General features: G+C 40.3%; 1 protein-coding gene across 1 annotated transcript in view; it reads right to left on the bottom strand.

Annotated features, from left to right (window-relative positions):
- Positions 1 to 21,292, bottom strand: part of LOC145775312 (cytoplasmic dynein 1 heavy chain 1-like) — a 34,182-nt gene extending 12,890 nt beyond the window's left edge. The window contains exons 1-14 of the mRNA XM_082586582.1: positions 21,033 to 21,292; positions 18,435 to 18,510; positions 17,705 to 17,878; positions 16,850 to 17,105; positions 16,146 to 16,332; positions 15,556 to 15,659; positions 14,866 to 14,985; positions 14,526 to 14,636; positions 13,827 to 13,918; positions 11,337 to 11,481; positions 10,526 to 10,631; positions 9,371 to 9,506; positions 8,718 to 8,790; positions 99 to 8,431 (exon numbers count right to left, since the gene is read on the bottom strand). Coding sequence (XP_082442708.1) covers positions 99 to 8,431; positions 8,718 to 8,790; positions 9,371 to 9,506; positions 10,526 to 10,631; positions 11,337 to 11,481; positions 13,827 to 13,918; positions 14,526 to 14,636; positions 14,866 to 14,985; positions 15,556 to 15,659; positions 16,146 to 16,332; positions 16,850 to 17,105; positions 17,705 to 17,878; positions 18,435 to 18,510; positions 21,033 to 21,270 — 10,151 coding nt within the window. The 5' untranslated portion in view covers positions 21,271 to 21,292. The remainder of the gene's footprint in view (positions 1 to 98; positions 8,432 to 8,717; positions 8,791 to 9,370; positions 9,507 to 10,525; positions 10,632 to 11,336; positions 11,482 to 13,826; positions 13,919 to 14,525; positions 14,637 to 14,865; positions 14,986 to 15,555; positions 15,660 to 16,145; positions 16,333 to 16,849; positions 17,106 to 17,704; positions 17,879 to 18,434; positions 18,511 to 21,032) is intronic.
- Between the last annotated feature and the right edge of the window lie 3,530 nt (positions 21,293 to 24,822).

The raw sequence follows: 24,822 nt of genomic DNA, 5'->3' as shown, positions 1-24,822 counted from the left end.
ATGATAATGCTTTCATCAAATACACCTCAACCCACGCAGTATTTCCGAAAAAGTTATTGTCAAGTTTTGAAACAAGGTAAATATAAAAGCGCACTAACTTGTCCATCATTATTTTCCTCGTGTAATCAGAAATGTCATCTGTTTGAAAGTTGATAATTGTTGGGATGAAATTATCCCGGATGATGATTTGACGGATGGATCTCCAATCGGATGCTTGTTCTCCAAGAAGGAGGCAGATTGATTCCAGACACAACTTAACTCCGGCGGGAGGGTTTGCCATGGATCGAATTTCCACCAAATGTTGCTTTTTGATGGAACGAACAGCGGCTTTGGCGTCTTGTACTGCCGGCTCTACTTTTGAAAGCTCCTCCACAACCTTACTTGTCTCTTCCTGGATGTGAAGATTAAGCTCTTCAAGCTGCGTCCTGATTTGACGAGAAGTCTTCTTCTTGTTCTCTGCTTCTTGTTGATCATTAAGAACTTGCTTCAATTTTTCATTAGCAAGATTGTTCTTGTATTGAAGCTCAGTGTTTTTTCTTGAAAGTTCTTTTCTGAGATCTTCGACCTGTTCCACAGTTTCTGATATTTTTCGAAGACCAACGTTCAGATGAATCTGCTGCTCCTCCAAATCCGACTTTTTCTCTTGCATCAGCTTCGCATAATGGTTGATAAAATCAAGATAAGCTCTTGGAGAAATAAGAATAGTGCGAGATCCCCTCTTGCTTAACCTTCGGTTGGCTTGATGAAGGGTTTGATGAATGAAAACGCAAGCATTAACCACCACATCTCTGTGTGTAGGTGTTGAAGAAAGTTTATCATAGACAATCGGTAAATATTCTGGACTTGTGTAAGATGAGTTTTCCAAGTCCATTTTTGCAGTGAACTCTTTCCCAACTTGATAAAGAGCTTCGATCGACCAGTCTCCAAACCAGTTCAGAACACATCTGTTGAAAAGAGCAGGAGATGTTGCAGCTCGATCTTTCAAACCTTCTTCCGATGGATTCATGGTAAAGACAACATGGAGATTCCTCATGACTTCTCCAGTGAACCAGCGGTAAAGCTCCTCTTGGCTATCCAGCATCAGTCCTTCTCTCTGAGCACCTTCTTTGCATTGCGTCATCAAAGCAGCATATTCGTCTCCTTCAAAGAGACCAGGAACCTCTCCGTTGGCGAGAAGAGTGTTCATTCGTTCCAAAAACGAGGAATCAAGAACGTTGGATTCGTCCATTATGAAAACAATCTTCTCTCCTTTACACCCAGCTCTTCTTAAAACAATCCTCAGATCCTCATCAAAATCAGCACCAGTATAGTTGCGGTGAACCTTGACCTGGAAGACTTTAAGGCCATTCATCCAAGCCACGAACCTCGATAACGTTGTTTTACCTGATCCTGAAACCCCAATGAGCAACAGATGTCCTTGTGGCTGACGAAAGATTCTGTCAATGCGTAGCACATTATCCAGCACTTCATTGAAAAGAACAAGAGAGACATCAAGTTCTTCTTCATAGAACACCTTCAACCTTGCTTTTGTGAAGTCTCTTAGCTCGTCTTGGTCAACTGGTACATAGTTTTTGCTCAACCAATTGCTGTAGAGTATCGGTCTTTTCAGAGCTCTTTCTTTAACGATGTTGGGAAAATGTTTCACGGCCACCAAATCTATGTTCTCCTCTGTCCATCGTCTCTCTTCTTCATAAACCAAGCGATCTTGAAATAGGCGCAGTGCCTCGTGAGCCCAAATTCGCACAAGTCCTTCAACGGCAAGTGTTTCTAAATGTCTCAACGCTTCACAAATACCCCTCACCCAACGAGACATCTCACGAGGTGAGTAAATATAATGAGGTTGCATGTCCTGAGTGAACTTGTCTTGTGACATGATGTAAAACTCCACCATTGCGTTGGTGAGTGGATCAGCATAGGGACGAAGCGAGGGCACCATGCGCAACATTGCTCGGTTGAAAGTCCCATAGATTTGCTTGAGGGATGCTGCACCTGGATGGTCAACATAGATGACAGGAACATGCCGCAAGAACCTGTGGCTGAGAGGTTTACGACCTGGGTCAGTGGGGGGATTGCATGCCCCCACAAACTGCACTCGCTCCAGTTTGATCCAAACATGATCCGAAGTACGATAAAATCCACCATGTTCAACAATTTGACGAAGGAAAGAAATAACCCTTTGCGTTCCATAATTGTCCATATCAGGAAGGTTGATTTCATCACAGAACAAAACCAACCATTTGTTGAGCTGGATTGGCGCAAGGACTGTGCCTTTTGGTGTCCATTTGTACTCACAGTAGTGATCAAAAGTTTTCAATAAAAGCTCAGGAGTAGTAGCACTCGAAAAATTCAAACCAACTACTTCCATGTCCGGCAGAGCTCGCAATGCAGAAAATAGTGTCATAGTCTTTCCCGATCCAGGAGGACCACAAAGAACCATCGGTTTATGTTCGGCCAACCAAGTATAAAGCAGAGCTTCATGTCGGACCGTGTCCAGTGTGGGCACAACGACGTCTGGAGCAGCAACTTTATGTGTTTCAACTTCAATCTGCGGAACTTTATTCACCCAAGGAACCCATTCACCACCCGTTGAAACTTCGAAATCTATCATTTCCATGTTGTGTTGTGATGGAAGGTTTATGTTGGTGGATCGACGAATGAACTTTCCGAGTTCCTCGCGAGTTTTTAACTTTCCGTCGCCAGAAAATGACCACAAGATGGAGTAAAGCAAGTACTTTTGAATGTAATTTTCCATGACGTTAGATTTCATGGGAAAGTCGAAGTGGCTCTGGTTGTATTGTTGTATGTTTCGAATACCTTGGTCAATCATTGAAAATAATGAGCTGAGCGCTCGGAGTTTAGTAAAGTCCATTATGTGATCTTGCTTTTGTGCAAATTCAAGCGTTCCGACTACAAGGCCATCGGAAGTGAAGAAAGGCTGAAGGGTATCACAGCAATCACTTTGCACCTGCATGCCAGGCGACAGGGTTTTCTCTTCTTGCGGCTTCTTTTGAACCTGAAACATCCCAGATGCAGCAGCATCATTTTCACCTTCTTCCAACGAGATGTTCCGCAGACGAGTCAAATAGTTATTGAAGAGCATGTCAACACTGATGACATCATTCGAAAACCACACCATGCCGCATCTGGACACAGTGGCAAGGGTCGCGTAACGCAAATCCTGAACTTCAAACATGATGCGGATGCAAGAAGGAAGAGCAAGGCGCTCTCCGTTTGGTAAGGTTAGCAATTTTGTGTCATCGAGAACTGAGTTGAGGTTTTCAACCCAATTAGGATCGACATCACCATCAAAAATGACCCAGTGTCGACGGCCAAGTTCACCTCTCACGTTGTCAATCACGTGACGAAGTATTGTAGTGAAAAGTCCGTCAGTCCATTCCCGAGTGTTCGGGTCGAGGGTGCCGTAAAGATGCTCCTTGCTGATGGCTTTCGGATCAATTACATAGGATACCCCTTCCTTTCCTTCCAATCTTTCAAGAGCTTTCAGGAGGACTCTCCAGGCTGTAGATTTTCCTGATCCGCTTGGTCCGACCATCATCAAACCATGGTTGATCAAAGATACTTGGTAGAGTTGAATCACCTTTTCAACCCATGCACTGCCTGTCTCACCAGTTTCTCCATAATCCAAATGCATTTCCTTGCAAACAATCTTGATCTCTTTCCGAAGAGCCAGCATCTTATCTTCTCGGTACTCAACGTTCGGGAAGACATCATTGAGAAGGCTGTGCAATAAAGGAATGTCTTCGGCAACAAGTTTGGGAAGCATTGTCTCCATTATACTTTGAATGAGAATTTCTTGTTCTGGAAGGTTTTCAGCAATTTCTGCTTCTTCAACAGCCACTCCCCGTTCCATCTTAGCTCGTTTGATTTCTTGGATACGTTCTCTCTTCACATTGCCGGCTGACACTAAGACATATTTGAGAGCACGCAAGCCAAAGTCATAATGCGACTGACTGCTCAGCTGTTCATCACAAAGCTTGAAAAATGGAACAACTTTGCTTGCAAGCTTCTCTGCTGTTCGGAAACCTTGTGAGTACAACATGACTTGAGCGATCAGTTGACGATCGGGCTTCGTCATAGCTAAACTACGGAACAGCTTTTTTAGATTATCAGGAAGATTTGACCTTCCAGCATAGCCAGGGTTCATTGTGATGAAGATGGCCATTTCAGGGCTGACTTTGACTTGCTTTCCAAGCAATTCTGCTTTAATAATTTTTGATGCAGCATGATCTGGTGATGAATGCAACTTCAACGCCTCTTGTATTACTTGGATCTGTTGCGAAACAGCTGACAACATCCTTTCCTCAAGACGATTGAACTCGTCAAAGCATCCCCAAGCTCCAACCTGACACAGCCCCACAAATATTCGACCCATGGCTTGAAAATCAAATGTCTCATCACAGTTAAAAACTAAAACAAATCGTCCCAGTTGATTTCCAAGCGCCTTCACTGTTTCGGTCTTACCAGTACCTGCTGGTCCGAATGGGGAGCCCCCTAAGCGAGCCTCTAAAGCCTGGGTCATTGTTAAGTAGCAGCGGTCTGTCAATGGAGTTTGAACAAGTTTGTCTTGCACTCCAAGGTATTCAAATCCATAATGGAAAGAAGCATTTGCCATGTGGATGGAAAGTTGTTGGAGGACGTTGGAGTTGCGAGGATCATAGTAGAAGCGCATCTGCATCAACCAGGAGAAGTCTCGGGGACTGGTCAAAGCTTCCTTGATGAGAAATCTCGTTGTATCTCGTTGATGAACAAGTTCTGTAATAAGATGTTCCAACTTCTTCCTCCTCACTGCGGGCTGCTCATGAAGAACAGAATCAGCAAGGACATTGAGTGTGTCTTCAACTTGAGATAACACATTCTCAAGAGCAACTGTTCCTTTTGTTTTTCCATCAGCCACAGTTTGAAGAGCTTTCTCGACACTTTCTGACCACGATATTTGTGCAGACAACGTCACAATCTGAGCTTGGTACTTGTCCATCCAGTCCATGTACTTTATACGATCCACAACATCTTCTTTGAACGCATTAACATCAGTCACAGAAGCTGCAAGAAGCTTAGCCAATGTTTGCTTCATTTCCTTCTCTACCATTGTAAGCCATTCATTGATCTTGGGGTTCTTGGCAATGGACACTGGTGTCTTGTATGTCACTTCCTCTGCTTCTTTTGATGATATTCCAGCAACCACAGAGTCTTCACTTTCCAAGGTTAAAGCAGTAATTCCAGCAAACATCTTTTTGAAATGTTTCTGAAGTTTAGCAATGCTCTTGCTGTTTCCGATTATTTCCAAAAGATCTTCATCACCAACAAAGTAAAACCTTGGGAATGAAGCTCTTTCTCTCTCCAGATACTCTCCAAGGGCTTTTTGTACTTTTCCCAACAAATCAGCAAGACGCTCCAACGATCGTTGGCTTCCTGGGATATTCAAGACATCAAGAACAAGCGGAGACCGAGCTACTTTTTTCATCAGTTGTAAAAACTCGGAGGAAATTGAAGCAAATCTCTGGGACTCCACTGGGAGAAGATGAGGAATGTCTGCGCTTCCTGTAAATATTCCTTCCAAGTAAACCCATCTTCGTTGCACATCAATCCACACATCAAACAGAGCAAGGATTCGATTTAGTTTTTCCTCCCAAGAGGATGCTTCTTCCTCAAAGACTTTGTAATAAGGACTGAGCTTCATGGCTGTCACTGAGTTGATGTGGTCCTTAACTTTGGTGAACAAATCGTCCCATCCTCTAATAAGCCTGCACTTGTTTTGATAATTGACCATGTCCAATTCATACGACTGCCACTGCTCTCTCACTTGAGCTATGTACTGCTCCAACGCCATCTCACCTTGAGCTACCGTCAGAATATCCCGGATGATGTTTTCATTTTTCAATAGATCCACATTCCATACTTGTCCCAGTGTGAGATCGCTGAGAACCCAAACAACGCGCAACTGCTTCATCAGCTGCTTCCAATGACGCTCTTTCACGGAGCTACCTTTCAATTCTACAACCATCCAGTTCGCTTTCATGTAAGATTTTATGGTCTTGCTAATGAATTCATATGAAGCATACTGTCGGAGTCGGGCAGGGAAGGCTTTCATCTGTTCCATGTGCCCATCTAATGTTTGGCGAAGCTTTCTCGGATTAATTGACAACCAGGGTTGTTCTTTCACTTGTTCAATTCCTTCTGAAACCTTCGCCAGCTCAGACCAAACCTCTTTCAAGTCAGTGAGTTCCTCAACAGATACTTGCACCCTCTCTTCTGAAGGGCTGGCAACATCACTATCTGTGAGCTCAAGAGCTTCCTTTGCTTTTATCAAGTTGTTGCGGTCATCTTGAAGCCTTTGAAACTTGCCTTCAAATATCGCTAGTGACCTCATTGCGTCTTCTGGCTTAAGACTGCCAGCCACAGGCTTGCCACGATCCCAGTCAGCAAGTAGTTCACTGGTCCTTTGTTCCACAACACGATCTTCGGAAACAATCTTCATTTGTAAACTCGCAACTTGGTTTTGAATCGACACCTCTTTGCGTTTCATGATATCTTGAAAAGCAGCCCATTCACCTTCAATGTTGTCAATGTAAAGCCAAGAGGGTGGGAATTGATAGCGATGCTTCTCCAGAAGCCGCTGTCCCTCTCTGTAAGTATCGACTTGTCTTTCCCATGATTTCATGTTGCGCTTTAATGCCTGCACATTGGTGATGACAGACACAGCATCAGAGGTGTTAGCTGTTTCTACAGATGATTGTTCAAGTTCCGTTCTCGAGCGACCGATCTGGCCATGAAAGTTTGTCATTTCTTGTCCAATCAACTGTCCGAATCGCGACAGAACATCTTTATGCCAAGAATCATACTTCAGGTTAACCTTCGCCTGAACTTTAGCGTACTCGACTGTGATAGGTCCAAATTCTTTGCAATTTTCAAGCGTGTCAAACGTGGCGCGACGTCGACGAATCTCAACCAAAAGTTCTTGCCACGTTTCAATGTTAGTTCCAAGTTTCTCATACAATCTTTCTGCTTGCATGTCCCAGAGATTCTGGTATTGCAACCATTCCTTCACGTACTCTGAAACTTCATTGTACAGATTCACAACAGACTCGTAGCAGCGCTGTAGCGCGACAGGACCTGACGGCAACTTTGTAAGGCATTCTCGATAATACAAATCCTTGTCAGTCAACCTCTGGTCGGCTCCTACCTGATACCTCGTGCTGAGGATGCGAGGAAGTCGTAGGATGTGGTTCTCCCACTGATGCAGATCATGAATCAGCTCCTTCATAATGAGGTTCACGTTAGGGGAAGCATAAATAACCTGGTTCTTGACACGCATCTCATAAATCAGTTGCTTCAATTTCGGTTCTCCTCCAAGTTTATGTTGCTGTTTAGCAACAGCATCTGGATCTCCATCTCCTAATCCACTGAAATGATCTTCTTCTTCCTTCTTGTTGTCTTTCTTGCCCAGCAAAGCATCATTCCAAGCAAGCAACCCTGCTTCCAGTCGGGCTGATAGTTTTGCTTCCACCCGCGCATCTAACTTCCTCACCCATACAGAAAGATTAGAGTAGGAATGAAGATTCAAGTCATCCACACACTTTTGGATGCGGCCGATGATGTCTGAGAAGACTTGGAAGTTGTACTGGCAAGTGTCGAGACTTCTTACCTCGGTTGATATAAGATCATCCACTTCAAGTAGGTCTTCTACCTTCTCTTCAAAATTGAAAACCTGTTCAGCAAACTTTTGTACATAAGGATCAAGTTTATATGATTCCCACACAAGCTGAACACCCTCCATGAAGGTTGCGTGAAGATCCTTCTTCAACTGTGCCACAAGAGGTGCTATATTTGGCCTCTCGTCTATTTTACGCAACACGCTTTCATAAGTGCGGACTGATTCCATTAGCGAGATGGCAAACGGGTAGAGCTGGTTGGCTTGATGAGCTTTATTGACAATTGCCAATGGGACACGAAAACCAAGCCACTTCATATTGCGAACTTCCTTTGCCAGAGTGATGATTTCCGGTTGAAAATTCACTCTTGGTCGCAAGACCTTGTGCGATTCGCTGCCACGAGTGACCGTCAAACGGGAAGCTCTTGTAGCTTCAACAGCAAAGATGTGACCACTGACTGCAATGCTGCGTTGTTGAACCTTTTGTGCCCAGTCTTCAAAGATTGCTTTAGTATCAAGTTTATTTCTAAAGTTTTCACCATCCTGTTTAAGCTTTTGGCCTTCCACATGATTCTCCCATCCTTTGCCCAAGACATCTTCCACACGTCGCATGTATGCTGACAACTTATGCTCGATTTGTTTCGCCCAGATAATTGATCCAGCCACGGGAGGAATGTCTCTCTTCCTGGAGATCAACTCTTCTTTGCTGCCAGCATATTGTCTCTTGAATTTTTCGTGCAAAGATTCAATGTCATCTTTTACCTAAACATCATTGAATGCCATTTAAACAAAACGATTTGTAATTATGTTCACTCCATCATTTATTCCTAATATTTAAAACAATGGTAGAGAGAGGTTTCTTTATAAATACATAAGCACATGAAACCAAGCAATAACACGACATTTATCAAGTTATAATGAGAAAAAATGTGAACGTTTTTGGCTTTCAATGATGACTTCCTCGGGCATATCAAAAAACGAATTTGAGACACTCGGTGGATGACGCAACACGTTACGCTTGACTGACCTAAGTCATTATGACACTCACCCTTTGAATCAGCTGAGTTTGGTATTCTCGAATAGCTCCTCTGATGTGAGGTCGGACGAACAAAGCGTTGAACCTGATTATGAGAGGAAATTTTGTTAAGTGTTTGTTAAAGCAAATAGTCCGACCCTAAGTGGTTTGCTACAAACCTAGAAAACACTATCAATTTATGCTTCAATAAAACCGTTTCAGTGGTAGAAATGTACCGTACATACTCGAGTATATGTCGATACCGTGTATAAGTCGAACCCCTACTTTTGAGCTGAAAATCGGTGATATTTCCTTCTCCCGTGTATAAGTCGAATAGCTTATTCCTGACACTACCATTCGATGGTTCATCTAAGTATTGGCATTGACATACGATGAGGAAACTTCAAAGTAGAGCGTAGAGTAACTTACACTGCTGGAATAGTCACGCAACACTATTCACGGCAATAATAAGTAAACCAGCTAAATTAGACGCGCTATTTTCAACTTTAATAATATCAACCATTGACTGTGGACCGGTTTGTGTGTCCAGTCTGGGGGGATACACGAGGCAAGAACATTCACTGCAAATTAAAGTGATTGAGAAAAAATGATTGTGGAACAGTTGGTGCGTCTAACTAAGGTCATCCAAAACCTGCGGACAACGCAGATACATGCAAAGTGCATACCTTGAGAATATTCTGAACATTTCGTTTGCATTCTTAGCAGTGCCCAGTTGGTCCCGCAACCTTGCAGTGATGCGAGTCTCCACCCGGTCAATCCTCTCGTTGTAACGACGGACAGCCTCCTCCCATATCTCTGTACCTTAATTTACAAGCAATCATTTACATATGGCTGGCCTTGCAATTCTGGTGGCAAGGTATGAACAAATTTGAACTTTCAAGTACGGAACTTTCAGTTTCGCTTTAGCAATGCTCATTGTAGAGTACGAAGCATCTGGGAAACAATAAAAAGGTTGCACTTTGATGCTTGGGCTTTGAATAATATTTATCCTTCGTATGAATGAGATCGTCATCCAAACACTAACCAGGGCGGTTTTGCATACTTGTAAAGGCTTCGAACCACTCCTGTAGTTGAAGTGCTGTTGTATGCATGTATTGTTCTAATGAAACCGGAGAGCTGTCTGAAGTGGGCTAGTCAACTGGGCACCCATTCATATCATATTGATGTACAATTGTACATTGTTACGAAAAGGTAAAGTAAGAAACCAAAACTCTGATTCAGCATATTCACATTCGCAAGGGGCAAAGTATTGCGTGGGCCAGGATGAAACTCGTAACTTGTCGCAAATATATATAACATTTAATTCAAACAAGCTATATTCATGGCGGCCTTTGATGGCAGAATCGATGTAATTGCGAAACAACTTCTACCATCGGGAGAAACAAGACCGGATAACTGGCTCATAAAACATTAACTAGAATGACAGCTGATTATCTAGACAAACTGCTTGTTCAAGTGCATTCATTATACGTCATACAGGCAAGTGAACGATAAAGCGCACAATCAACAAGGTTAACCGCCTACTCATCGTCATACCTTCTATAATGTGTGGTTTAGTGGCTGAAATAGACGCAAATGCAGCATAGAACCTTTCTGCTGCGGTTGATCACGAAGAAAGGCGACCTTTTACTATCAGCATATCATATAGAAGTGTTCCACCAAAGCAAAGCAAACATACGAACTGTAGCGCGAATACCATTATAGTACGGACTGTTTGCCTTATGAATGATTGATGCACGTTTGTTAAAGACATTGCACAGTCCAGCAATAAGTCACATTTTAAAAAGTTGTAACAAAACGTCTAATTTTTTAAACCTCACCTTCTTTTGCCACATCCAAGCAATCAACTTCCTTCACATTGTGGTAGGCAAGGTTCACTTCCTCGATGGCGTTAGCATCGGCCGCTTCCAAGAGCGTGATGCTCATCTGTGAATCACATAGCTGACAATGAAGCCGCTTACTGGGCGTGCAAACCGATGCCGATCCAAACCAAAAAAAGCAAATTTTGCACCCTTTAACATGGAAATATTATACACATCAAATCTACGAGTTAACAAATCATCAGTGAGCGCTGGTTAAGATTAAAGGCTTCAAATAAAACAAAATAGTTAAAACAATATTTTTGTCAGCTCAAGAGCTCTTCTATCGAGTCTTCTAAATTTGGTTGATACACCACAGATCGACACATTCTTGTGCGGAGGAGTTGTACATTGAAAGGTCCCGCTTGCTGCATGGCTGCAGTGGGTGGTAAGCTGGGAGCACACAAGAAGATGGTCCGCTGTTTGGGACTTGGTGCCACAGATGCATGTAACAGGGCCCGTATCGTAGCCTCAATTCACAATTGCAGATTTAAGCTCAAGAGTAAAAAAAAACTCTCAAATTATTTCTTTTGTTTGAAACTGAAAGTAGACGACATACTGCCGAACGAGACATGAACCACACAAAACATCAAGCTCAATGTTTTGTTGGTCAGTAATACAGTGGTTTGAAATGATTCATTTACAAGGAGACAACTCTGCACAAAAGTTTCTCATTACTCATTAGCAAGAATTGCTTGGGTACAAGGTTGCACATGTTGGTTATACAAATAGAAGACATCACAGTGATCTAAAAATTGTCGACAAGGTGCACCTTCTTGTCAGAACCGCCCTCATCACCATCAGGAGTTGTGGGAGCTGATCCGGATGTTGAGGAGGATCGTTGAGGACGTAGAACGCGGATGATGACATTACGGAGCTGTTCATGTTGTCTTCGGAACTTACGCATCTGATCTAACCTGGAAGATCGAGACAACAATCAACTCCAACGACTGGATGACGTCACAATGATTGATCACTTGGTTAGAACTTACAATCTTCTGTGGCCAAGCGCACACTGAACAGTTAGACCAGTGGTTCTCAAACTTTTTTTTGTTGCGACGCCTCTGGAAAAGTTTTCTGGACTTGCGACGCACCAGCAAATAAAAGTTAATAAGGAAACTTATTATTAAAGTTTTGTTTGTTGATATAACAACAAAAAGCAATGCATATTATTTAAAGTGACGTGTGGGCTTGTTTGTTTTTACTAAGTTCATTAAATCTTGGAGAATTTTTGAAATTGCCACCCGCATTTTTCTTTCAGTGTTTATTGGTGATCGAAATTTGCTTTTTATCACCGCCAAGGCAGAAAATCCTGCTTCACATAAACATGACGTGACATATCGGATAATAATTCGTAGTGCTTTCTTCACCAAAGCTGGATAATTGCCATTTATTGAAATCCAGAAATTTGCCGGATTTCCTGAATTAAACATCCTTTTCAGGGAATTGTCACAAGAAAGGTCAATGTAGGCTTCTTTTTCTTGTGCAGTAAAAGACAGTGGAGTAGGTTGGACAAAAAGATCACAAATCCATTCGTAGTTTGATAAATTTTTCGGGAAGTATTTTGTAAATTTCGACTCGAGCTTGGACAAATGTTGCCCAAATATGCTTCACAAATTTGAAGGCAGCGTCATACTTTTCTTTTCAAGCAAATTGGACAAGAAAGTGAAGTATCGAGAGCTTCCAGACAGGTTTGCTATATCTTCCTTCCACAATAGCAGCTTTTTAACGAATGCTGCAATTTTATCTGAAATGTCATTTTTATTCGGCCCTTGCATAGAAATGTTCAGTTTGGCGAAGATATCACACAAGCAAAGTAAGCCAATTTCAATAAGAAATTGTTCTGAGCTAAATAATCTGCAAGTGGATTATTTTCTTGCTGCAAAAAAGCCTTAAGTTCATCCACCAATTCGTAGAAGCGTTCAAAGAATTTTCTAAGCGAAAGCCACTTGGATGAAAATTAAAAAAGCAAACTCCGATGCCCTGCATTCATTTCTCCACAAAGTTTTTTGAAAACTCTTGACTTCAGTGGGCGTGTTTTAATGAAGTTAACAACTTTGATGACAACTGAAACTGCTAATCAAAGGATTAACCTCATTGTTATAAGATAAACTGAATTCAGCTACGAGATGAAACTCTTCTGCGACGCCCTTGGGAAATTGAAACGACGCACCAGGGCGTCGCGACGCACAGTTTGAGAACTACTGAGTTAGACGATAGATGCTTTGTTTGTGTGTTCGTATAAAATGAAAGATTCAGATCACTCGATTAGTTTCTTATCTGTGCGTGTACAACGGCTGCTGTTGTAAACAAAGGTTGATGCTCTGCAGATGTGACGCTTAAAAACGCCATTGTTGAAAACTACAGGATTGTTTGCTGTAGACTCAATTGAAAAATAATTATGAAACAAAAAACTACCAGATTTATTGGAGCAATCAGCATCATACTCGTTAACTGCGCAATCTAACGGCAAAGCGATGTGATTGCAATAACCACAACACATCTTACACTTGCAAATGATGTCATTTTTAATACATTTAATAACTTTGATACTTTTAAAGATTGATTTTATCAAAGCGGTTGCATGAAAGTAACCAATCCTTTCAGGGTTGTAAAAGCCCGGGTTTTTATGGGCAAAAACGGGCTTTAAAATAAAAAAAATATGGTTTTATGGAAAAAAAAGGGTTTTTATCAGGTAAAAATAACTGAAAACAAAATGTTTTGCCGAATTTGTTTAAGAACAAGTTGACTTTTATTTATGCAATATGCATTTATGTAAAAAATCATGTTGCTAGGCAGTGAGTTGTTGGCTGCTAAGTCTTCTAAATTTAACAAGAATCTGATTTTATTCTAGCAATAGTGACAACAAAACTAATACTAGAAAAGATAACAATCCCGATGAACACCCAAAGTCTGCAGTATTTATTTGATTAGTTGTAGAAAATATAACTTGTGAATGTTTTGAAAACAAGTTAAGTTCCGTCAGCTTTGAAGTTTTCTCAAGTTGGAGCAGAATTCCTCATCTGGCAACACTAGTCTTGTAAATCTGGCCACGTCCTTTAAAAAAAACGTTTTTTCACCCCACCCGCCTAGTTACCCGGGCAGTTACCCACTACAACCCTGAATCCTTTCATACGTAACACCCTTGAACTCGCACACATGAACAGTAGCCTACCACACAAAGCTCAAGATGGCGAACACAGTTGTCCAATTTGACAATCGTCATTTAAAAACATATTTGCTCCACAGTCAAAGTAAGCACCTGGATTGCAGCTTCTTGTGAACAGGAGTTAGCCGCCACATCATCTTCTTCTGCTCATCTCGTTTCTTCTTCAGCAAATCCCTCATTAATCCCTGTTCGAACAAAAATAAGAGAGAACTACTCACTGCAGACTTTCACTGGTGAACAAACATTTCAAGCTTGTTATTGACAGCTGAATTAGCAAATCCCGACAAAGTGAAGTGTACATGATTATACGCCTAAGAGTAGTACATAACCATGTTTCATTCATTGCAAATTTATCTGAAACTTTTCCCTATAAAGCCTCCAGATAAATAACGATGGCTTTAAAACAAACCAATATCATGGTAACTTGAAAGCGATCGGGAAAGCCACAGCAGCGCAGAAAACGTTTAAAAAAAAATTAACTTTATCCGAGCGAGTAAACACGCAGGGCTGTGGAGTCGGAGAGATTTTGGCGTGTCCGTCCGGAATCGATAAAAAAAGGCCGACTAAGACTTGATACAATACAAACGATGAACAATTAAAATTTTGTTTACAATCTTTTTCAAAATATTGTTTCTTGCTTTCTATATTGCGTTTCAAAACTTTCCCAGAAATCGGAGTCGTTTATTTTTTGCCAGACTCCACAGCCCTGTAAACGCGTCAGCAACATCTTCACATTCGTGAAGAAAATGGCGCATATATATCATTGCAAGGTTATGAGATAAAAGTATTTACTTGAAGCTTTTCGTATTCGTCGTCCCAAGTAGCAAATACTTCGAAAGCCGCCATCATCACCTTTTCAAACTCATCGTGCGAGATGTGCATCAACCGTTGTGTGCCTAGCACCTAAACATATGCCGCAAGGGATGAAATGCGCCACTTGCACATAACGACACTCAGCTACAAAAGTATATTTTGTCAAAGTATCAACCATTGCATCACCTACCCAGATAGAAAATGTCGTTTTTTTACATTTTTATGTCTAAAGACGTTGAATCACTGTAAATGGCTGTCTACCAACACAACTTATTTGGAGTGCACAAATCAATTCTTCTGGCCACAATCTAAAAAATACCTTGAGAAGCTGCCCCATCAAATCTCTTGATATTGCCTCGATCAAGCTTAAAGCACGTTGGCTGGGATAATGCTGACAATTCCGAATTTTTCTTAAGTGGGAAAAGATCGCAATGAGAGCCTGAATTAAAAAAGATAATTTCCATCCATAAAATAATTATATCTACGAAGCCTCATCCTGTTCGTACGGTTATCTTGCGATGTTATTCTAATAAATTCCGTTAAGGAAAGTCTATGCGACTCTCCGTAAAGCACGCAGTTCAGTAATTCTTAACAACAAACAGAATAGGTGAAAAGTTACCTTGTGTGGCCACACATGCATGTTTTCACATGCATGTGGAAACAAATTAAACATTTGCATCTTGGTAAGGTCATCTCACATCACATTATCCTGTCACAGAATAAACAAGCGAATATAACGTAGTAGCCAAGCTACAAACTGACAACGTGAATGTGAGAGCTATCGATCCCCAGGAAGTGACCAGTGCATGCGCATATGGACAGAGGACATCACCAAGTGCCTCAGACGTTCCATGTTCAAACGGTAAAGGAAGAAACATAAATACACTTCCAGCAAAAGAATCCTGCTGGATAACTTATAATGCTTATTCGACATATTCAAAATTCGAGAGTTCTTTACGGCTCGGCATAAAGATAAGAAAAAGAAACAGCATAGCAAAAGCATCCCCACTTGTCTGATTCGATTCAACTCTGTAGCCGAGAGCAAGTCATCCAGTGGAAAATCCTTCATAAGTGGATTGTAGTCATTCACTTTGTCTATAGCTTGCTTCAGCCCTGAAGGAAATCAATTATTAATAAAGGTAAGTATGACATCATCCGGCAAACAAAAAGTATTTGAGATGTTCCAGATCAACCGCTGATGTCTTTCAAATGGCAAAGGACTTTAAATATCAAAGCAATCATTAGGAAAATTTTGACAGAAATAACTTGAACTAATATAACAAATTTGTAAATGAAACGTCACATGTGTCGTTAGGTTGCTCATGTCTCATTCCATTCTGTTAGTGTTACGTGAGATCCAAGGTAAACGCCAGCTGTTAAACGACATAAGACGAGAGAAACATTGATACGTTTACTGTTTAGTATTAGATCCAACTGGAACCAAATCGTACACAACTTAAATTGCTTTTTCAAATGTAGATGATGGTCCCTGCACCCAGTGCACGCTGCCTGTCCACGCACATGTCATCGCAACTGCACCCGGTGCACGCTGCCTGTCCACGCACATGTCATCGCAACTGCAAAGACGACAACGCCTACCTGTGTCGGTGTCAAAACTAACAGTGGCGTGGAATCGTTTCCCGTGTTTGAGAATATCCAATGTCAACGTCACTTCCGGTGATTCCCTCATCTCTTGGATGCGAAGTAGGGACCGTTCAAGATTCATCCAAAAGCTTATCTCCTGCATGGCTGTTCCTGACGAGGGGTCGCGGTCCAATTTGGTGACCTGGAAAGGTCATCACAAAGGTGATTTGCTGATTGACAATCAGAATCGTTTAATTTTTTGGTTAAGGCGTTTTATATATATATGTTCGAAAGTCTGTATATTTTAAGTTAGAACTTTGATATTACTGGTTGAATACCACTTACATAGTTACATCATTACATGCCACTTTTCTGGTGGTTAAAAACGAGGGAGGACTAAGAAATCGCCAAAAGATTTCTGCGACTCCAATACTTAGCTTTATAAACCATGAAGTCTTTCAAAAACAAAGACTAGCCTACAAAATATGTTGCCAATCTATTAAAAGTATGTTACCAATATCACAGTGTCAATCAACTGGCCTCAATTGAAATGATCTTTAATTTGTTTTTTATTTTCTTATGTAACCATGTAAAATATGACTTTTACATTTATGTAACAGCGCAGTCTTTCCACAGACCACAAGCAAAAGGTACCATAAAGTTACCAAAAAGAAAAAGTCCACTAGTTATTCCTGTTTCTTAAACAAAACAACACTTACTTTTTGAATTTCTCTTATCCAGCGATTTACTCCTGTTTGAAGGTTATTGAGGTAAGTCGAGTCCTCGACTTTATCTCCAAAATCTTGCACTCGTGCACGCCTGCCGTCTGCCTGGCATCGTTTAATGGTCGAGCTGACAGATGGGTGAGGAACCAACATAATCTCAGGGATGTCGATGTTCTGTTGCAAATGCAACAAACCCATTTCCACTTCAGCAATTTTCTTCTCGACAGAAGGAGCCATTTTGTCACCCTCACTATCACAAAAACGTTTCAAGATGAAATCATACCATTTAATTCTGCTTAAAATAGTTCAATAAGGATTCCGCGGAACATGTATTGTAGTAGTATTTAAAACAATGAAAACTATTAATACTACAAAAAGTGCTCAATGCCAAGCAACAAGGCAAAGCAGAGCGAATTAAATCAAATATAGTTATTACTATCTGAAGCCTTTACAAATTGTTTCATCTAACGGATCATCAGAAGGTCTGAAAAAACATGCATCGATCTTTACTGTTTGCATGTTTTTTCAGACCTTCTGATGATCCGTTAGGTGAAACAATTTGTAAAGGCTTCAGATAGTAATAACTATATTTGATTTAGTAGTATTTAAATGTGCATGATTCATTGCACATACACAACTATGATGATTGTTACACACTTTGTGTTGGATTTTAATTGCAATCGATCTGTTAAGACCATATCCAGAGCCAGGTCTGATTTTATTATTAAACAAAATTTTAAGACTAGTAATGCAAAATAAATGATTGGCTACAAACAAAGATTTAGAGGTTAAAGAAAAATGTCTTCAAATAACTTCAGCATAGGTACCGGTAACCTAACAGTAACGTACCGACCAATCTTTCCACTCTCTCGGACATACGATTTGAAGAAAGGCGCAAAGGCACAGCTAACAAGCGAGTGTAGTGTTTCGTATGGAGAATCCTCGGTCAAAGTGATGGCATGGAGCTGTGAAGCCAGTGGTTTGTCTGCTTCAACTACCGCGCCTCTTTTAATGAGTGCAATTCTGCATTTAAACACGCAGTTACAAGCAAAGTGTACTAACGTAGTAGGCTATTAACTTAATTCATAGTATATATTTGGCAAGACTACCTTTAACAGAAACAAAATTTAATACATGAGCTTGGACAGCACAAAAGAAATTAAAAGGGGTTGTCAAACTTGTATAGACAAGTATGTGTGTGAGACTTTAGCTGTTGGCATTGGAGAGCTTCTTCCACAGCAGCAAGCACTGTCATGTGAATGACCAAGAAATATTACCCCCATGTGTGGAGTTGAATACAAACCGGAGAAGATAAATAGGCCTACCTTGCTGTCTGAAGTACCAGTACACATTGTATTACCTGGTGAGTTGTAAAAATGATTCTCAAATGAAAATTGTCATTTGAAACAAAATCCTATATGCCAAACAATAGTTCAAAATACTGCATATCTGAATGTAGAACCTACAAGAAACAATAAACATCTCACAATAAATGTAAATTTTTATCCTGTGTCATAGTGAAATGTTAAATAACCGCAACACTACATAAGATGAGAAACTTGTTCAAAGAAAAACAAACCCAGAAGCTTTTCCATTGCTATAATGCACATCAACAGAAATCTCATAGTTGGCTTCCATATCATCATCATTTTCATCTGCAACAAATATATTATAAACATGGTCTGTGTTTAAAAGTCTGCAAAGTGTGCTATCTTCAGTAGATCACAATTCATTCATTAAGAAGGTTTAAAACAATTTTTCACCATGCAAACAACACATGTAAAAATAGAAATATTTGAAAATTTGCTCATGTTTAGTTCATGATTTTAATAGCTACTAAAATACATGCTAGTTTCACTCAAATAAATGGTGGTAACATATGGAAATCCTTAAAATAACAAAAATACAAATATATACCTTCAAGATTGATACAAAATTCAGTTTTAATGGATTATGTTAAATGCCGTGTGGTTGCTTGGTTGTATATGTCTGTGATGTACGTATACGCCGCAAATTCTACGCCGCATACTTGCGGCGTAGACTTTTTGTTTACGCTAACACTTGCGGCCACATTTTTTTGGATAGTTTGCGCTTAAGGCTACACCGTAAAGTTTTTGCGGTTTTTTAGCGCATAGCGTCAATGCATACTTTTTAATGTCTTTTTTTCGCTACAACATGCCAATACCTTCCAGCGCTGTAGTTGAAAGAATGCTTTCAATCAGGGTTGATCGGTTTAAACCGGGGCGGTTTAAACAGCCCGGTAAAAACCTGGTTTAAACCGGGCAGTTTTGACCACCTATTGCTGGTCAAAACCCCTTTAGTGTATGAATCAAGTTGCTTTTCAATTGAATTAAAAGTATTACCCTCCATGTTATTAGTAATGATGTTCAACTATATTTTGTTTTGATCAACATAACCTAAATGCTGGATTTGGAACAAAAAATATTCAACTTCTCTGTTTGTTTTTGATATTTCAATCAGTTGGTTATTTTAATTACTGAGAAAATTCAAATTCTACAAATAAATTTCTGATGAACCAAAAATTGCTTGGTAGAACGATGAACAATTTGGACAGCCAACTGAAGTACAAGAATTTATTCCAACAATTTTTTTTATGAAAAACATTTGCCATCAAATTTTATCCAGTTAAAATAAAACAATGCGAATGCATATTCTAAGATGCTTTAAAAATTAAAGACAGGATAGTTTATGATTCGTTCTTTAAAGCAAAGTACACATCAAGCCAAGAAAGGATTATCGGAAAAGGAACAAGTTGTGATGCCTTATGCCTATCTACTTTATGTAGAACACCTCAATTGAACAATTGGAATTAACAAGTCTCTTCAAATATTCAAATGCTTCATTCACCAGTCAATTTCATCTTTTCTTTCTCCCTCACCTTCTCCCTCCTCCCTCACCTTCTACCATCTCCCTCACATTTTCAGTGATTTTCTGGCGAACACGATCAAGCAACTCATTACAGGGTTTTGACCAGTCAGGTCAGGGTTTTGACCAGTCAGGTCAGGTCAGGGTTTTGACCAGTTTTGACCGGTGTAAACCTAGTTTTGACCGGTTAAAACCAGGTTTAAACCGCTTAGTGGTCAAAACCCAGTTTTGACCACTTAGAGATCAACCCTGCTTTCAATGGGCAAAGACATATTGGAATCAAAACACAGTAAAAATGTCAAATGAACACTTTCAGATGCTTGTGTTTCTTCGTGGAAATTCAAAATAAAACTTGTTTGTTTTGAGTGGTTTATACCATGTGAATGTTTGGCACCTAGCAAACAAAATTAGTTTACGCCAGTGTATGCGCTGACGGCGTCAACTTTTTTTACAAGTTGCGTTGACGCATACGGCGTATGGTTTTTTGAACGTTTGCGTTAACGTTAACAGCGTCAATATTTTTTGTATGCGCGTACATCACTGAAAATAGGAATATAAAATCTTAATTAAATAGCAGGCAAATTGTAATGATCAATATTAAGATATCACAATTTTGTTTAAACAAAGAAATTTATATATTTATTTATTTGGATTTTGTTTCAGACACAAGTAGAATTGGTCCATAGGATACAAACACACAAAGAAAACGAAATACAACACCACACAGAAATCGAGTAGGCCTAGCAGCTATCGGTACTACACAAATATTAAGCACAAGTTTCAGGCTGGAGAGCACGATCACGATGCTGGAAGAAAGCAGATTGATGATAACACTCGGAATTCATCAAATGCTGAATCCACGTATTCGATGTGTTAAAGCAGCGATCAGTAAATTTATATATACTTTTACGAAGGAGAGCATGAAACGTCGTAATTTTGTTAGTTACCATCACAGAGCTTATACTTATACGTCTCGGAAGATGAAATGTAATTCTATAGCTGTTATTATACGCTACACGTAGACGATTGATACTGTACGAAAAATATTTACACCACAGCTGAGATCCATACATTGGCATACAGTAGGATCGAAATAATACGTTTTTGACAGTGGTAGAACACCTGGAGAATCTTGCTCTCAGCATATTGCCAGAGCAGTAAAGTGACCGGAGCTGTCTTTTCATGTCTTCATCATCAGACAGCATGTTGTTAATCACAATGCCCAAGTACTTTACTGTCGTTTCAATATAGGTTATTTTTAAGATGAATGTAACAAGCAAAAGAACATCACCTTTTATGACAAGCCTTTCAATCATTAAAGACCTTGGTTGAGTTTCTCCCAGAAACTTCTTTAGCAAATCATCACTTCCTCTTTCATTCAATTTACGTCTCAAAGGGGATGTTGCATCTCCCCCATCTTCTAAGAGCAAAGGAACAAGTTTCACAATGTATGATCGAAGCACTTCAACATCAGCAATCTCTTGAATTTGTTCCACGAGTTGCTCAGTGCCACCACTGACAGCAGCCATGTCCACACAAACGTAAGCAACAAAATTCTCTTCAACTCAAAAATTGTCAAAACACAGCTGGTTTGACAAAGAAAATTGTGGTAAACTACAATCTAGGCTGTAAAAATATTATAAACCAATGAAGATTTTGTGTTGTTCATCACTCAAGTTATGTTCTGGACACGTTAATGTCGAAAAATAAAATGATATAGCCAAGGTGATATGAACATGACAATAAGGTAACAAAACCATTAGAGTAACATTGAGCTGATTTCACACATCCTAGGTAATCTTATACGTAAAATTAAGTTGACTACACTCAAGAAAGGCACATAACTTGCTTCATCGCACCAGCCAGTCAAAAAAAAGTTGAAGCATTAGACTTAAAACAACGAATGCCTTGCAATTATGCAATACTGCTGATGATTTTGATTGACAACAGTAACAGCAAACGACCAAACCCTAGTTTCGCATGATCGCATTTCACCAATCAGCGTTGCCACGTTTCCACTTCTAGTGGAGTATATCACCGATTGCTGTCTGTCAGAGATGAACATTGAACATGATGGACAAGGCAAGTTCTTGAAAGTGGTTTTTGCTTTCAACCGCACCACAGTATATAACTTTGTAAATTTTATTTTGTATGTTATTTGCCCTGAGAATGCCCATTATCATTATGCGCGAAACGTCAGTCAAGCAATAAATCAACCTGATCGTTGCTGTTTTTTGTGTTTGTTTGTTTGTCATATCTTTATCCTGCATTGCGGGAAAGCGGACTTGAGCGCTTTGCATCGGTGTACGCCTTCCGACGTATACCTGACCCACGCTGCAGCCGACGGCAATATATGTTTATGGTTGTCTACTCTACTTATTACTTAAATTTGGTACTACCCATTACTCGAAATCGATCACTGGGTAGTGGCAATTATCGTAAAGTTTCTTGCCCAGAGAAACAACAGCAAGTGCGGGTGGCTGGAGTCGAACATTTTACTTTCACTTTCATTAGATGAACGTTGTAACCTAGTGCTAGAAACGATAATTGTAATGATGAACACCCAAGTTTTTTAGTTCAGTTCAGTGTATTGTTTTGTTGGCGATAAACAAACAAAAGTTACCGGTGCATACAAATTGAGTGTCTGTCAGCACAACAGAATGGCAACGAAAGACCTGTAAGTTCATCTATGTCAGCTGCCACCCTACAGTATTCAATGCCACCGTTCAGTATTCAAAGATTGCTGAGTTCTTCATTTTGTAAGCTATTGGTAAACTCGTTTTATCAAAAAAATTTTACCGAAGTCACCCTTTTGCTTTGACAATACTCAATTGAGTTTGTTTTCAGTACAGCTCCACATTCATTGCAATGTACAAAAGCAAAAAACATAACATATTACTTTTATTTATATGGAAGCTAGGCTACACTCGTAGTCAAATTGTGCTAATTAGATAACAACAGTTCGTTTCTTTCCAGATTACACTGCAAGGTTTGATAAAATTTGATTGCAATGGATTGTTTTCAAATTACCTTCTGTATCCGTGACATCTAGGAAATGCATTTCATGCAAGAGGATTGCAGTTGTCTCATGCTCCTGTGCTCAGTGGCGTACGCAAGATTTTGTCAAGGGGGGGGGGGCCATTGACAGTAGCGTATAGCCATAAATTTGTAAAGGGAGGGGTTTGACAAGGGCGGGCGAAGCCCGACATCGTTTTTGCCTAAGAGGACACCCAGCGGCGGGGGGTTTGGGGGGCCTCCCCCAGAAAATTTTGAAAATTACTTTGAATTTGGTGCATTCTGAGAGCATTTTCAACAAAAATGTGGGTATGAATATTCCTGTAAAATGGTGCTGTCAGGTGGCATAGCAAAAGGATAAGATCATGTTTTCTTCAGCATTTTTCGGAAATAAAGCTAAGTCTCTATGTTTTCTTGTTGCTAATTCCTGGCTGAGATGTTTGAATGTTTGGTATTGGCAAAACTCGCTCTTTCAATGCAGTTTTATTTAAAATTAGGCAAGTTTTTTTTAGACTGAAAGCATCATTCCCAAGCATAAAGAGACTGAAGGCATGATTTTCAATATCGTGATGTCACACGCGTGCCAAAGGGGGGGTTGTAACCCCCAAACCCCCCCTGGCTATGCCACTGGCCATTGATATCCCAGACGTCTTCACGATATCCCAGTATGGTTTTAGTTTAGACTTTATCCATTTTTTTCTCACTATAATAGGCTTACAGAACACCATGCTACATTGGCATACCTGGGGTGGGGTTGGTGGATTGGGCTATGTATTTCGTATTAGCTTAGTCTATAGAACAACATTGTTAATTTCTCTGACAGTGCAATCCAAAACATATTAAATGCCTTAATCTACGTCGTTAACTACTAAAACATTTTTAAGGGGGGGGGGCCATGGCCCAATGGCCCCCCCCCCCCCCCTGCGTACGCTAGTGCGCTGTGCTATTCTTGTCAAAATGGTGTAGCCTATTTTGCTTTAGTTAAGCCCTTCTATATTTAACTGAAGAAGAATTACACCTTCCCGAGAAGTGGTAGACAATGCCGCCGCATTTAAAAAAGGATCATGCTCGCGATGACATTGCCGAGCTTGTTTCTTCATGCTCCAGGGTTTATCTTTTCGATCAGAGTTAGCCTACCCCGCAAAGATTGGGTACTCAATCGTATTCGCACTGGAGTGGGAAGTTTTAATTATAGTATGTTTCAGAAGGGTCTTGCCGAACCGTTATCCTGTGTACCGTATGTGAATCAGCCTCCCAAATTACACTACACAAGATATCTTTCATTAGGCCAGGCCCGTAATTGCCGGGGGGGCTTGGGGGGGCAATGCCTCCCCAAGCTCAAAGCTTTTAGTTATTTCCTTGTAGAAACACAAGCATTTTAAAACGTTTGTCTGACAATCTGCTGCGTTTGGGACGCACAATGTCCTTTCCAAGCGAAAACATGCGTTCTACAGCCGCGCTGGATGGTATTGGTGTGTAATTGTATTTCAAAAACATGCCTTGAAAACGTTTACTCTGAAAGGTTGTTCCAGACGGTTGTTCGCCTGGTCAAACGTCATGTAGAAACCGTTCAGGTCTACTGAATATTACGTCATGGAAATTCCTAAAACATGAGCCAAAATTGCACCATCGTCCGTAAGACTCGTGTCAAACCTGTTTAAACCTGTTTCAGTTGAAACTTGTTTGGACATGAAATGCTGCGTCGCGCTACTGCTGGCGTGCCTTTGAGTTATCACAAATTTTTCTGATTCATTCTCGAAGTTGTTTGTTGGAAGTCGGTCGCACATTTAACTGGTTTATTTGGTGCTTGCTAGCTGGACAAATTCTCCGTCTTTTATCCAAGTAATCTGTATCGTAGTGACAGTTTTTAGAGGTGCAAGGCGTTGCATTTCGATTTCGATAGCCGCGGGCTAATTTTACAGGAATACACTTTAAGAATAGACGTTTCAAGAAGTGTTTCTTTCTCGGTCGATACATACAGACGAACGGATTCGGGAATCTTATGTTACAATTTTCCCACGAAGAGATTATGGTTTACCGCTGTGACCATAAAAAATAAAAGACGA

Source organism: Aplidium turbinatum, chromosome 8 (assembly GCF_918807975.1).
Source record: "Aplidium turbinatum chromosome 8, kaAplTurb1.1, whole genome shotgun sequence".
In the NCBI taxonomy this organism is placed as follows: Eukaryota; Metazoa; Chordata; class Ascidiacea; order Aplousobranchia; family Polyclinidae; genus Aplidium; species Aplidium turbinatum.
The sequence above is the reverse complement of the archived record's forward strand: the minus strand, read 5'-3'. Positions and strand labels throughout refer to the sequence as shown.